Source organism: Saimiri boliviensis, chromosome 2 (assembly GCF_048565385.1).
Source record: "Saimiri boliviensis isolate mSaiBol1 chromosome 2, mSaiBol1.pri, whole genome shotgun sequence".
In the NCBI taxonomy this organism is placed as follows: Eukaryota; Metazoa; Chordata; class Mammalia; order Primates; family Cebidae; genus Saimiri; species Saimiri boliviensis.
The window spans coordinates 58,447,409-58,461,724 of record NC_133450.1 but is presented as its reverse complement, the minus strand read 5'-3'; the positions used below and the strand labels follow the sequence as shown (position 1 = coordinate 58,461,724).

General features: G+C 36.2%; 1 protein-coding gene across 13 annotated transcripts in view; it reads left to right on the top strand.

Annotated features, from left to right (window-relative positions):
• The window catches only part of RALGAPA1 (Ral GTPase activating protein catalytic subunit alpha 1), a 282,216-nt gene that overhangs the window by 220,470 nt on the left and 47,430 nt on the right, over positions 1-14,316 (top strand). For all 13 annotated transcript variants that reach the window (XR_012516229.1, XM_074393365.1, XM_074393366.1 and 10 more), the window contains one exon: positions 5,257-5,412. Coding sequence is in view for 12 of the 13 variants with exons in the window: in XM_074393365.1 (XP_074249466.1) it covers positions 5,257-5,412 (156 nt within the window). In the remaining variant the exon portion in view is untranslated. The remainder of the gene's footprint in view (positions 1-5,256; positions 5,413-14,316) is intronic.

Below are 14,316 nucleotides of genomic sequence, written 5' to 3'. Positions count from 1 at the left end.
AGATGCTCGACATCCTTTGCTATCAGGAAAATGCAAAGCAAAACCATAGTAGGTGTCACTTCGTATTCATTAGGATAACTACAATCAAAAAGTCCGGTAACAACAACTGTAGGCTAGGATGAGGAGCAATCTGAACCCTCATACGCTGCTAGTAGGTAGGTAAAATGTGCAACCACTGTGCAACCATTCTTGAAATGATGTATATCCACACTACCTGTGGAAAACATTCTGGCAGTTCATCGAACAGTTAAATGTAGACAGTTCTACATTTCACCACATGACCAAACAGTTCTACCCCAAAGTATATACCCAAGAGAAATAAAAGCATATGTCTATGCGAAAGCCTGGACATGAATGTGGTAGCATTATTTACACTAGCAAAATGGTAGAAACAACCCAGATGTCCATCAATGGTAGAGATAACCCAGATGTCCACACTAAACTGTAGTGTATTCAATAAAAGGAAATATTATTCAGTCATAAAAAGGAACAAAGTGATACGTGCTACAGCATGAATGTACCTTGAAAACATTGTGCTAAACGAAAGAAACCAGTCATCAAGACCATGCATTAATGGTCCAGTTATATGTAATATTGACAATAGGTATATTTGTAGAGACAGAAAGTAGGTTAATGATTGCTTAGGGCTGGTTAGGGGCATGAGGGAGGAGGGAGGGTGACAACTAAAAGGTATGGGGTTTATTTGGAAAGTGATGAAAATGTTCTATAATTGACTGTAGTAATTATTGCACTTATCTGTGAGTATACTGAAATCCATTAAATTGTACGGAGGGGATTTCCACTTCTGGGAAGATGAAATATAGACACTTTCAATATTTTTCATGCTGAGTATAATAAGCATAAGACATTACATATAAAACAAGCATAAGATGACTCTGAAAGATGTAGAGAAGACAGAATAACTAGGGACTTTAGGACTGAAAAGTGACATAGTGGTACATTTTCTGGGTTTTCTTTTTTGCCTCATGTATCCCAGACTTGGAGCTGAAGAAGGCAACAACCTAGAAACGCCAATGGGTGCAGACAAAAAGCACCAACCAAAGCCTGCTCTTTCTAGCCAAAGGACCAGGAAAGGAGCACCTAAAAAGGCAGAAAAACATATAGATAATAACTGCTCTACTCCAGCCAAACACCACAGAAAATAACTTGACCCCACCCCCACCCTGAAAGCAAAGGTCAGGTAAGGAGCCTAGACTTCCATCTTCATGAGGCTGTAATGAATCCCAACACCACACTGGGATAATATCAAATAGTGCCAGACAAAGCCAAGTAGAAATCCAAGACTTTCATGTCTACCAGTTAGTAATGAGTCTCCCATTCACACCCAAGTATCAGTGGAGACTACATGGGAAACGTAGGATTCTATGACCACCCAACATTACTGAGGTACCTCCTCTCCTCTGGAGTCATTTCAGAGGAGGCCTTGTGGAGAATTAGGACTTTTACCATCACCCAGCAGTAGTGAGGTCACCCTTACCAGTGTGTCAGTGAACATCACATAGGAAGCCAGAACTCCTACCACTACATAGCACTAATGAGGATCTTCCCCACTTTCCAGGTATAAACAGAGGTTGAGTAGAGAACATGTAATTCTGCCTCCACCTGGCAGAAACAAGTCAGCCCTTTCACCCAATTTTCTGTTCTTTTCCCTGATAGAGCAGAGTCTTCAAACAACCAGCTAAAACAGAAATTTTAAATAAGATCTAGAGTTTCATGAAAATGTGTACATTTCAGTAAAAAATTATACATCATACCCAGAACCGGGAAGATCTCAAACTGAATTTTTAAAAACCAGCAGATGCTCACACCAAGATGACAAGTATTTAAAGCCACCTTGATAGAAATGCTTCAGTAGGCAATTGGTAACACAAGTCAAACGAATGAAAAATAGTCTCAGCAAAGAAATAGAAAATGTAAAGAAAAAACAAATGAAAGTTTTAGAGTGAAAAATGTCATAACTGAAATAAAAAGACTGTAGTTGCACCCAACAACTTAGGGGAGTGGCAGTGGGGGTACAGAAGAATGAATCTGTAAACTGGAAGATAAAACTGTAGAAACAGCCTGAACAGCAGAGAAAATAAAGTTAGGCTGGGCATGGTGGCTCACACCTGTAACCCTAGCACTTTGCAAGGCTGAGGCAGGAGATTGCTTGAGCCAGGAGTTTTGAGACCAGCCTGGGCAACATAGTGAGATCCCATCTCTACAGAAAATACAAAAATTAGCTGGAGACTTCACTCCTCAACAATTAAGAGAAAAATGAGACAAAATGAACACGTACATGGAGGAATTCAACAACAGCACCTACCATCAAGACCTAATCTACATGTGTTAAATACTCCACTCAACAATGGCAGAATACACATTGGCAGAATATACATTATATGTATAATGTATATATGTTCTCACAGAACACATACCATACACCAAGTAGATCATATCAGGGGCCATAGAACAAGCCTCAACAAATTTAAAAACATTGAGATCATAAGATTATGTCCTTGAACCAAAATGGAATCAAACTTGAAATCATTAACAAAAAGATAACAGGAAAATTTCCAAACACTTGAAAAGATTACATCCTACAGGATGTAATTCAATTCATATAACATTCTTGAAATGATAGTTATGGAAGTGAAGAACAGATGATGAGTGCCAGGGGTTAAGGAGGGGATAGAGTAGGAGGGAAGTGGGTATGGCTCACATAATAGGGTAACATGGGGGATCCTTGCATTGTTAAAAATGCTCTGTCTCTTAACCATACCAATGTCAGTATCCTGGTCATGATAGAGTTTTGCACTGGGGGACTCTGGGTAAAGTGTAGGTGAGATTTCTTTTTAATTTTTTCATTTCTTCAAGTGACTCTCCAGTTGTTTAAACAATAGAGATCAGCAAGTGTTCGGTGTTCACAGCGAAAAAACACTGAACTGAGACTTTCTCCCTTACATTACCAGAGAATCGACTTGAAAATAAGTAACTTTCTGAACTAGAAACAAAACAAAAAAATCTACCCGGAGATACCATTTGTCACTTATCAGATTTGCAAAGATCATAAAATATGATAATATACTATATTTGACAGGATATGAGGGAAACAGGCATTCTCATACATTGTTGGTGGCATCTGTAGAGTGTGTTTTGAAATTAGAAGTCCACATGCCCTTTGACTTAAAGTTTCACGTTTAACTATTTGTCCATAGCTCTACTTTCACAAATGGAACATGATATGAGTTCAGTGTTATTTGCTGCAGCATTGACTAATAGCAAAAGCCTGAAAACAACCTAAATATCCTTCAATTAGGAGACTAGTTAAATTATTGTACATCAGTAAAATGAACTTCTGTGAAGCCATGGAACCAAACATAGGAATTTCTTTACTTATTATTTTAAAATGAGTATTTTTCAAGGTATATTAATTATAAAAAGCAAGAAACAGAATGTTTTATATGCATATACTGTGTGTATATGCACACAAACATGCATGGATTTGTACACACAAACGTACTGTGTGTATATGCACACAAACATGCGTGGATGTGTACATACAAACATGTAAGAATTTATGCAGATAATATTTTTCTAAGGCTACTTAAATTGCTTTCTGAGAAGGTAACAGTAGTTGCAGGTGAGGGATATGGAAGGAAGAATTTTGGTATGCTTTTTTATACTTTAAAATTTCTAATTATATAAATATATTACTGAATTAATAAATTTTAAACTAGAAGAGATTAAGGTAATCTTACAGTAATGGGATAAAAATCTAACAATCATATGTGTATGTAGCCATTACTAATACCATTATGCCATTCAGTAATGGCATAAAAATCTAACAATCATATATGTATTCAGCCATTTATACTGATATTTGAGATGTGTTCAGTTCACATGGTGCAGGGACTTTTTTAAATAATTCTCCATTTCACCTGTTACTCACTTTTTTTATTGTATAGCATATATATAAATGGTTTTCTCTAAATAGGGAAATATAAGTGATTTTTAATTTTTTTTCTTCTCCTATGTTTTCCTAATTTTTTACAATGAACACAAATTCTTGGCTTCTGTGCATCACACAGGTTCAGGGAATATCATCCAGTTCAACAACTCCAATATTAGTGTGTATTATATTTATAATCAGAAAATTTTAAAAATTTTTAAATTTTTGTACAGATTACTTTGTTGTTTTTAAATGTAATTAAAGTGTAGTTAAGTTCTGCATTTGTAATTTTTGTTGTGGACTGTGGTAAGTACTAACAAATCAGGAAGCCAGTTTTACAAGTAAACACAACACACCAGATTAATCATTTTGTCAAATTGATACTACTATTTTAACTTTTCCCCAACCCATTTCCATACTTGTTTTTCTTCCTGACCTTTGTGTGCTATGACAGCCTTTATAATTTACCATTAACACCTAGTAGGCTAACAAAAGATGCATAGTGCACAGAAGTGGATATCTTTCCTAGTTAATTCCTACTTTTTTTTTTTGGAGACGGAGTCTTGCTCTGTTACCCAGGCTGGAGTGCAATGGTACGATCTCGGCTCATTGCAATGTCCACCTCCCGGGTTCAAGCAATTCTCCTACCTCAGCCCTCCACGTAGCTGGGATTACAGGTACCCGTCACTGCGCCTGGCTAATTTTTGTATTTTTTAGTATAGATGGAGGCCAGGCTGGTGTCAAACTCCTGACTTCATGATCCACCTGCCTCAGCCTCCCAAAGTGCTGGTATTACAGGCGTGAGCCACTATGCCCAACCATTAACTCTTACTAATTAGACATCCTCAAATCTTAAAAAATACCAGTACAGGCCAGGTGTGGTGGCTCACGCCTGTAATCTCAGCATTTTAGGAGGCTGAGGCAGGCAGATCAACTGAGGTTGGGAGTTAGAGACCAGCCTGACCAACATGGAGAAACCTGGTTTCTACTAAAAATATATAATTAGCTGGGCGTCGTGGCACATGCCTGTCATCCCAGCTACTTGGAAGGCAGAGGTTGCAGTGAGCCAAGATCACACCATTGCACTGCAGCCTGGGCAACAAGAGTGAAACTTAGTCTCAAAAAAAAAAGAAAAAAAAAAAAAAAACAGTACAAATCCATTCTAAAAATTCTAGATTAAGTTGGTTGATAACATGCAAAAGACTTCATTACTGATTTTTTTCTTAAGCAAGAAGTTTGAGTCTTTCTCAATAGTATGTTTAAGTTTTGTTTAATTAACTTATGTGGTTCTTCATTGCTTCTAGGTAAATCTTACAAACCATTGTGGTTTTATGGGAGGACTACAAAAAAACAAAAGCACTGGATTGACCACTCCATATTTTGCTACCTCTACAGTAGAAGTAATATTTCATGTATCAACAAGAATGCCTTCTGATTCTGATGATTCTTTGACCAAAAAAGTAAGTGCTGAGAAGTGCTTTCAAGTTAAAATGCTCATAATAGAGGCAATTCATACATAAAATACATAAGTAAGAAGTTGAATTGATCAAGCACTGTTTCTGGGTATAGTACACCACTCCACCCAATGCTGTCTTGAAAATGGGGTGGTTGTACAGCAAACTGTTTTTCTTAAGGAACAAGATATGGTTAAAGGTTGTAATCTTTTTTTTTAAATAAATTTCATTGTGCATATTTAGGGTTTACAACATGATGTGGGATACATATAGATAATAAAATGTTTACTATGGTGAATGAAATTAGCATATCTATCATCTCACATAGTTTTTTGTGTATGAAAAGAGCAGCTAAAAGTCTACTTATTTAACAAAATCCCAAATACCATACAATTTTTATTGCACATTAATTCTCTAGACTTGTTCATCTTACATATCTGTTACTTTGTGTCCTTGATCTCTGTGTCCCCATTTCCTACCCCACTCCAACCTGGTAACGACTCTTATTCTCTATCTCTGTATATTTTCTCCTTTATTTTTTTTAAATTCCACATATAAGTGATATCTTGTAATATTTTTCTTTCTGCGTCTGGCTTATTTCACTTAGAACACATAATGTCCTCCAGGGCCATTCATGTGTAGCAAGTAGCAGAATCTCCTTTTTAACATTGAATAATATTTCGTTGTATGCATATATACCACATTTTATCAATTTGTCCATTGATGGACAGTTTTGGTTATCTTCATTATTGTGAATAATACAGAAATGAAATAAGAATGCAGATATCCTGAGGAGGTGGTCATTTCATCTCTTTTGAGTATATACCCAGAAAAAGGATTCCTGGGTCAAATGATAGTTCTACTTTTAATTTCTTTAAGAACCTTATTACTTTCTTTTTTTTTCATAATTGCTGTATCAAGCTGCATTCCTACCAACAGTGTATTAGTGTTCCCCCTTCTCCACATCCTTACCAATGTTAGTTGTGTCTTGCCTTTTTGGCAATAGCATTCTAATGAGTATAAAGTGATATCTCATAGTGGTTTTAATTTGAATTTCTGTGATGATTAATGTGATTGCTGAGTACCTTTTCATATACCAGTTCACCATTTTTATGTCTGAATAAATGTCTGTTTAGGTCCTTAGCCCAGTTTTTAATCAGGTTATTTGTTTTTCTGCTATTGACTTATAAGACCCTTATAAATTTTAGATATCAATCCTTTAATAGATAGGGGGTTTGCAAATATGCTTTCCCTCTGTAGGGTGCCTTTTCGTTTTATTGACGATTACCTTTGTTCTGCAGAAGCTTTTTAGTTTTATGTAGTACCATTTATTTATTTTTGCATTTGTAGCCTGAGCTTTTGATGTGATGTCCAGAAAAATCATTGCCAAGGCCAGTGTCAAGGAGCTTTTCTTCTATGTCCTCTTCTGGGTTTCATCTCTTATATTTTGGTCTTTTCTCCTTGTAAGTTGATTTTTGTGTGTGGTGTAAGATAAGGATCCAGTTTTATTCTTTTCCATGTGGAAATGCCATTTTCCCCAGACCATGTTGAAGAGACTATCCTTTCCCTATTGGTCTTCTTGTTGCCCTTGTCAAAAATTAATTTACTCTATATGTTTGGATTTATTTCTCAGATCTTTGTTATGTTCCACTGGTATATGTTTCTGTTTTTATGCCAGTACCATACCATTTTGATGACTGTAGCTTTGTAATATAATATTTATTATTTATATATTTATTTTTGAGACAGAGTCTCACTCTTTCACCCAGGCTGGAATGCAGTTGTGCAATCTCAGTTCACTGTAGCCTCGATCTCTGGGCTCTAGTGATTCTCTCTCAGCTTCCTGAGTAGCTGGAACTACAGGCACTCGCCACCATCATGGCTAGTTTATGTATTTTTGGAAGAGATGGGGTTTTGCCGTTTTCCCCAGGTTGGTCTCAAATTTTGGGGCTCAAGCAGTCCTCTCTCTTCAGCCTCCAAAAGTGCTGGGACTATAGGTGTAACCAATGTGCCTAGCCTGTAATACAATTTTAAAGCAGAGAATATGATGCCTCTGTGTTTTTTTCTGTTTAGCTTTGGCTATCCGAGGGGTTTTTTTTTTTGTGGTTCCATATGAATTTTAGAATTGATTTTTTTATTTCTGTGAAAAATGCCATTGGAGTTTCTATGGTGATCCATTAAATTTGTGTATTTCTTTGGATATTATGAACATTTTAACAATATTCTTTCAATGCAAGATATCCTTCCATTTCATTGTATATTAAATTTCCATCATCAATGTTTCAGTTTTCAGAGTATAAATCTTTTACCACCTTGGTTAATTTATTTCTAAGTATTTTTATGCTGTCATAAGTAGGATTGTTTTCTTGATTTTTCAGCTAAGTCATAATTTGTATATAGAAATGCTAGCAAATTTTTTATGTTGATTTTTGTATCCTGCACCATTACTGAATTCATTTGTTAGTTGTAACATTGTTTTTGTGGACTCTCTGGGGCTTTCTACATAGTAGATCATGTTATCTGCAAATTAAGATAATTTCACTTTTTCTGTTCTGATTAAGATGTCTTACATTTCCTTTTCTTGTCTGATTGCTCCTGCTAGTACTTCCAGTACTGTCTTGAATAGATGCAGCAAAAGTGGCCATCCTTGCCTTGTATCAGATATTAATAGAAAAGCTTTCAGTTTTTCCCCATTGATATAATGTTAGTGATGGTTTTTTTCTATGTTACCTTTATTGTGTTGAGGAACTTTCTTTCTATACCTAAACTGTCAAGAGTTTTACCCAATAAATGATGTTGGACTTCATTTAATGCTTTTTCTGTATCAGTTGAGATGATCACATAATCACATAGTTTTTAACTTTTATTCTGTTAATGTGATGTATCACATCGATTGATTTGTATATGTTAAATTAGCCTTTCATGCCAGGGATAAATCCCACTTGATCTTGATATATAATATTTTTGATATGTTGTTGGATTGGTTCAGTTTGCTAATATTTTATTGAGGATTTTTGCATCAGTGTTTATCAGAGAAATTAATCTGTAGTTTTCTTTCCTTCTGGTATCTATGTGCAGCTTAGGGATCAAGGAGATGCTGGCTTTATAAAATGTGTTTGGAAGTATTCCCTCTTACTCTGTTTTTTTGAAAGTTTAAATATTGGTAGTAATTCTTTGAATGTTTGGTAGAATTCAGCTGTGAAGCTGTCTAGTCCTGGGCTTTTTGTTGAAGACTTTTAATTAATTCTTCAGTCTCATTGGTATTATTCTTTTCAAGCTTTCCATTTCTTCCTGATTCAATTTTGGTAGGTGGTTTTCTTCTAGAAATTTATCCATTTCCTATAGGTTATCCAGTTTGTTGGCATACAGTTGTTCATAATAGTCTCTTTTATGATCCTTTTTTTTTTTCCTTTCTGAAGTGTCTGTTGTAATGTCTCCACTTTCATTTCTGATTGGTTACAGTCTTAACAAAGGATTTACCTTCAAGAAAATAGGGATATATTAGTCTGTTTTCACACTGCTATAAAGATACTACCTGAGTCCCAAAGGATTATAAAACATTCCATTATAAAGACATACACAACGTATGTTTATTGCAGCACTGTTTACAATAGCAAAGAGTTGGAACCAACCCAAATGCCCATCATTGATAGACTGGATAAAGAAAATGTGGCATATATACACCATGGAATACTATGCAGCCATAAAAAAGCCATGTCCCTTTGCAGGGACATGAATGAAGCTGGAAACCATCATTCTCAGCAAACTGACACCAGAACAGAAAACCAAACGTCGCATGTTCTCATTCATAAGTGGGTGTTGAACAATGAGAACACATGGACACAAGGAGGGGAACATCACACACCAGGGCCAGTCAAGGGGTCGGGGGGAGGTGCTAAGGGAGGGATAGCAAGGGGTGAGGGGGGTGGGGAAGAATAAAATTAGGAGAAATACCTAAGGTAGATGATGAGGGGATGGATGCAGCAAACCACCATGGCACGTGTATACCTATGTAACCTGCACAATCTGCACATGTACCCCAGAACTTAAAGTATAATAAAATAAAATAGAGGCTGGGCATGGTGGCTCATGCCTGTAATCCCAGGCACAAGATTGGGGAGGCCTTGGGGAGGCCAAGGTGGGTGGATCACCTGAGGTCAGGAGTTTGAGACCAACCTGGCCAACATGGTGAAACCCCCGTCTCTTAAATAAATAAATAAATAAATAAATAAATAAGATACTACCTGAGTCTGGGTAATTTATAAACAAAAGAGATTTAATTGACTCACAATTCTGCATGGCTGGAGAGGCCTTAGGAAACTTAGAATTATGGCAGAAAGCAAAGGGGAAGCAGCAAGGCAGCTCTTAAATGGCTGCAGGCAAGAGAGCAAACAGGGGAAGTGCCACACTTTAAAACTATCAGCTCTCATGAGAACTCATTCACAAGAACAGCACAGGGGATACCTTCCTCATAATCCAGTCACCTCCCACCAGGTTCCCTCCCTTGAGACATGTGGATTACAGTATGAGATGAGATTTAGTCGGGGACACAGAACCAAACCATATTAAGGAATATAACAAAAGATTTCTGTGTTTGTTTACATTGGTAGAATGATATTTCAAGGCCCTTAGATATTTATGTTGATTGAGGGAGAGGAAAATAAAATAGAAATTATTCCAGGCCAGGCATGGTAGCTTATCCCTGAAATTCCAGCACTTTAGGATGCCAAGGCTGGAAGATTGCTTCAGTCCAAGAGTTTGAGACCAGCCTGGGTAACACAGCAGGACCCCCTACCAAAAATTTAAAAATCAGCCAGGCATGGTGGCATGTGCCTATAGTCCCAGCTACTCAGGAGGCTACTGTGGGAGGATTGCTTGAGCCTGGGATGTCCAGGCTACAGTGAGCCATGGTCACACCACTATACTCTAACCTGGGTGACAAAGTGAGACCCTGTCTCAAAAAAACACATACATACATCCAAAGCACTTAAAATATAACATGCTGTATCACATACATTTGGGCCAAAACTAATATAGCAAATAAGAGTAATTTAGTTAAAATAAATCTTGCTGCCTCAGAATCTATAAGGGATGTCATAGAATATTAATGGCACACTTAACTGTTAAAAAAATTTACACCACCATTTTGGTGTAGCTCACAGAGCCATTGAAAAGTCATTGTAGCTAGAGATACCTGAGAGTACAGCTGTATGTATCAATACAGCTCATATTTGGTTTTGTTAGTGAGAAACATTTTTATAAGTGAAACTTTATCCAACATTTCTGCTTTACTTCTTCCTTCTCCTCCACTTTTTTCTGAGTCTGTTTGTTTTTCCTCCAGGATTTTACTGAAAATCCTATCCTCAGTTTATCTAAAACTATTACTAAATTTAACCAACTGAACATGATCAGCCATTTTACTTGATACTGTGTTGTCTGATATCAAATCTCTTCACACTTCACTAATAAGCTATGAAACAGGGTTGTTTAACATAGTCTCATTAAAAGGAAGTTTAAGACTCTTTATAAATCTTTTGTAAGATTTGATTGACTACTGTACTGGTCTGTTTTCACATTGCTATAAAGAATACTGAGACTGGGTAATTCATAAAGAAAAGAGGTTTAATTGACTCATAGTTCCATATGGCTGGGGAGGGCTCAGGAAACTTACAGTCATGGTGGAAGGGGAAGCAGGCACATCTTACATGGCAGCAGGCAACAGAGAGTGTGAGCATGTGAAGGAGGAACTGTCAAACACTTATAAAACCATCTGATCTCGTGAGAATTCATTACCACTATAACAGCATGATCCAATCACCCCCATGATCCAATCACCAGGTTCCTTCCTCAATACCCAGTGATTACAATTCAAGATGAGATTTGGTTGGGGACACAAAGCCAAACTATGTGAGCTACTTTTTATGCCTTTTGTTTACATTTTAGAATATTGTTACAAATTGCCTGATCAATAATAGCTAGGAAAACTAATATATGGGTACTAGTTAGAGTACAATGAGTGGTAGGGGTAGTGGTAATTAATAAGTCTGGGGAAGCATACTCAATATGAAGTTTGCTATGGACTTTTTTGGCATACGCTTTTTAGAAGTACAAGATGAGCCATGAATACTGGTAATAGTATATGATGTTAAATAGAATCGGGAATAAAATAAAGGTTCGTTAAAACTTCACGTAAACCATTTTTTCCATGAACTAATTTTAAATCTCTATGAAAATAAATCATACCCAAATTAGAGACAGTTGAAGTACAGTATAAAAAGATAAATAAGCCAGGCACAGTGGTTCACACTTGTAATCCCAGCACTTTGGAAGGATTGCTCGAGCCTAGGAGTTTGAGGCCAGCCTGGGTAACATAGTGACACCCTGTCCTTACCAAAAAAATTGGCCAAGCAAGGAGGTGTGTGCCTGTAGTCCCAGCTGTTTGGAGGCTGAGGTGGGAAGACTGCTTGAGTCCAGGAGTTTGAGGCTGCAGTGAACCAAGACTGTACCACTGTACTCCAGCCTCAGTGACATAGTGAGACACTGTCTCAAAAATAAATAAATAAGTAAATAAGTAAGTAATTTTAATCATGGCTCCATGGATACAACTTTTAAGCCCCAAAGTAGGGTCTAAAATTGATAGTATATTACTATTCTACTGTCGTACAATAGTGACTGTCTTAGTAATCAGTACCCTTTCTTTTCTTATATATGTCTTTTTAAAATATTATTTATTTTTAATTAATATATTGAAATTGTGTATATTTATGGTATATAACACGTTTTCATATGTGTAAACGTTGTGCAATAGCTAAATCAAGCTAATTAAAATATGCATTACCTCACGTACCAGTTTTTCACGGTGAGAACACTTAAAATCTATTCTCTTAGCAATTCTCAAGTATATAGCATGTTGTTGTTAACTATAGTCATTGTGGTGTGCAATAACTCTCTTTAACTCATTCATCTTAACTGAAATTTTGTGTCCTTTGACCAGCTTCTTCTCCAGTTTCATACTGTTCCCCATAAACTTTGATTCCTTCCGTTTAAGGAAAATGACATATGATGAAACCAATTGTATTTTATCATCAACCTTATAATGAAACTATGAAGGAAATGACATTATTTGAAGGCCTGCTGTTAGATTAAAGACATAGTTTCCAAGAACTTATTGATGGCATTAAGTGAGGACTTATTGTACTCCATCTTTCTATGAGTTTAACTTCTTTAGATTCCACTTAAAAGTGAGATCATGCATTGTCTTTTTGTGCCTGGCTTACTTTACCTAACACAGTGTCCTCCAGGTTGATCCATGTTTTTATAAATCACAGGATTTCCTTCTTTTTTGTGGTTGAATAGTGTTCCATTATATATATATATATATATATATATATATATACACCATATTTTCTTTATCCATTCATCAACTGATGGACTCTTGATTGATTCCATATCTTGGTTATTGTGAATAAGGCTGCACTGAATGTGAGTGTAGATAATCTCTTTGACACACTGATTTCATTTTCTCTGGATATATACCCAGTAGTGGGATTGCTAGATCATATGATAGTTCTAATTTTAAATTTCTTGAAGAACCCCCATACTGTTTTCCATAATGGCTGTACTAATTTAAATTCCTACCACCTATGTGCCAAAGTCCCCTTTTCTCCACATCCTTGCCATTACATTTTGTCTTTTTGATAATACCCATTCTAATAGGTGTGAGAGAGGATATCTCATCATGGTTTTAATTTGTAAAAATTAATAGTATCTTAGATTGCAAACCTAAGAGTGGAACAAAGTATATGATTTTCTATTAAAATGCCTTTTTTATTAAAGAAAACTATGTCAGGATATTTTTACTTCACTGTATTAAACTTGGTAATTACATGGGATTTGATACTTTATTCCTGTGACTTTTGTAGAAATGTCAAATAAGATGTCTGTTTTCCTCAGAATAGGCACAAGACTCCTTAATTATTTTAAAAGGAAGCATTTGAAATGGATGTTTAACAATCCTTTATCATAGCAAGTAAGACAAATTTTAGAGATGTTAGCACCATTTAAGAATTGTTGGCCCTGTGTGGTGGCTTGCACCTATAATCCCAACACTTTGGAAGGCCAAGGCCGGCAGATCGCAAGGCCAAGAGATTTCAGCCATCCTGGCCAACATAGTGAAACCTCATCTGTACTAAAAATAGAAAAATTAGCTGAGTGTGGTGGCACGCACATGTAGTCCCAGCTATTCGCGAGGCTAAGGCAGGAAAATTGCTTGAACCTGGGAGGTGAAGGTTGCAGTGAGCCAAGATTGCACCACTGCACTGCAGCCTGGACAACAGAGTGAGACTCTGTCTCAAAAAAAAAAAGTTGTGGAAGGGAGTTCTAATTAAACTTGTACTCTGAAATGGTGAAAATTTTATGCACTAAATTTATTAGAGATTAAGTTCATTTTAACCATTTTTGAAATCATTTTTAACAAATTCATTGACTTTAAGTACTCTTAACAGTGTTTTGCAATCATCACCACTATCTCTTTCCAGAACTTTTTCATTTTCATTTGGTTCAAAATATTTCTTAATTTCTTTTGAGATCCCTTCTTTGAGCCATGTGTTTTTAACAAGTATGTTGTTTAATCTCCAGGTATTTTGGGGTTTTCCAGCTATCTTTCTGTTACTTATTTATAATTTTCCTCCCTCCCTCCCCTTATCATCATCCTCATTTCTAATTTAATTCCACTGTTTGAGAGCAGACATTTTATGATTTCTGTTCTTTTGAATTTGTGAAGGTTTGTTTGATGGCCCACAATACGGTGTATCTTGGTGAATGTTACATGTGAGTTTGAAGTTCTGTCAGTTTTTGCTGCTTACGTTTTGATGCTTCATTATTAGGCACCTATATGTAAGGATCACTATG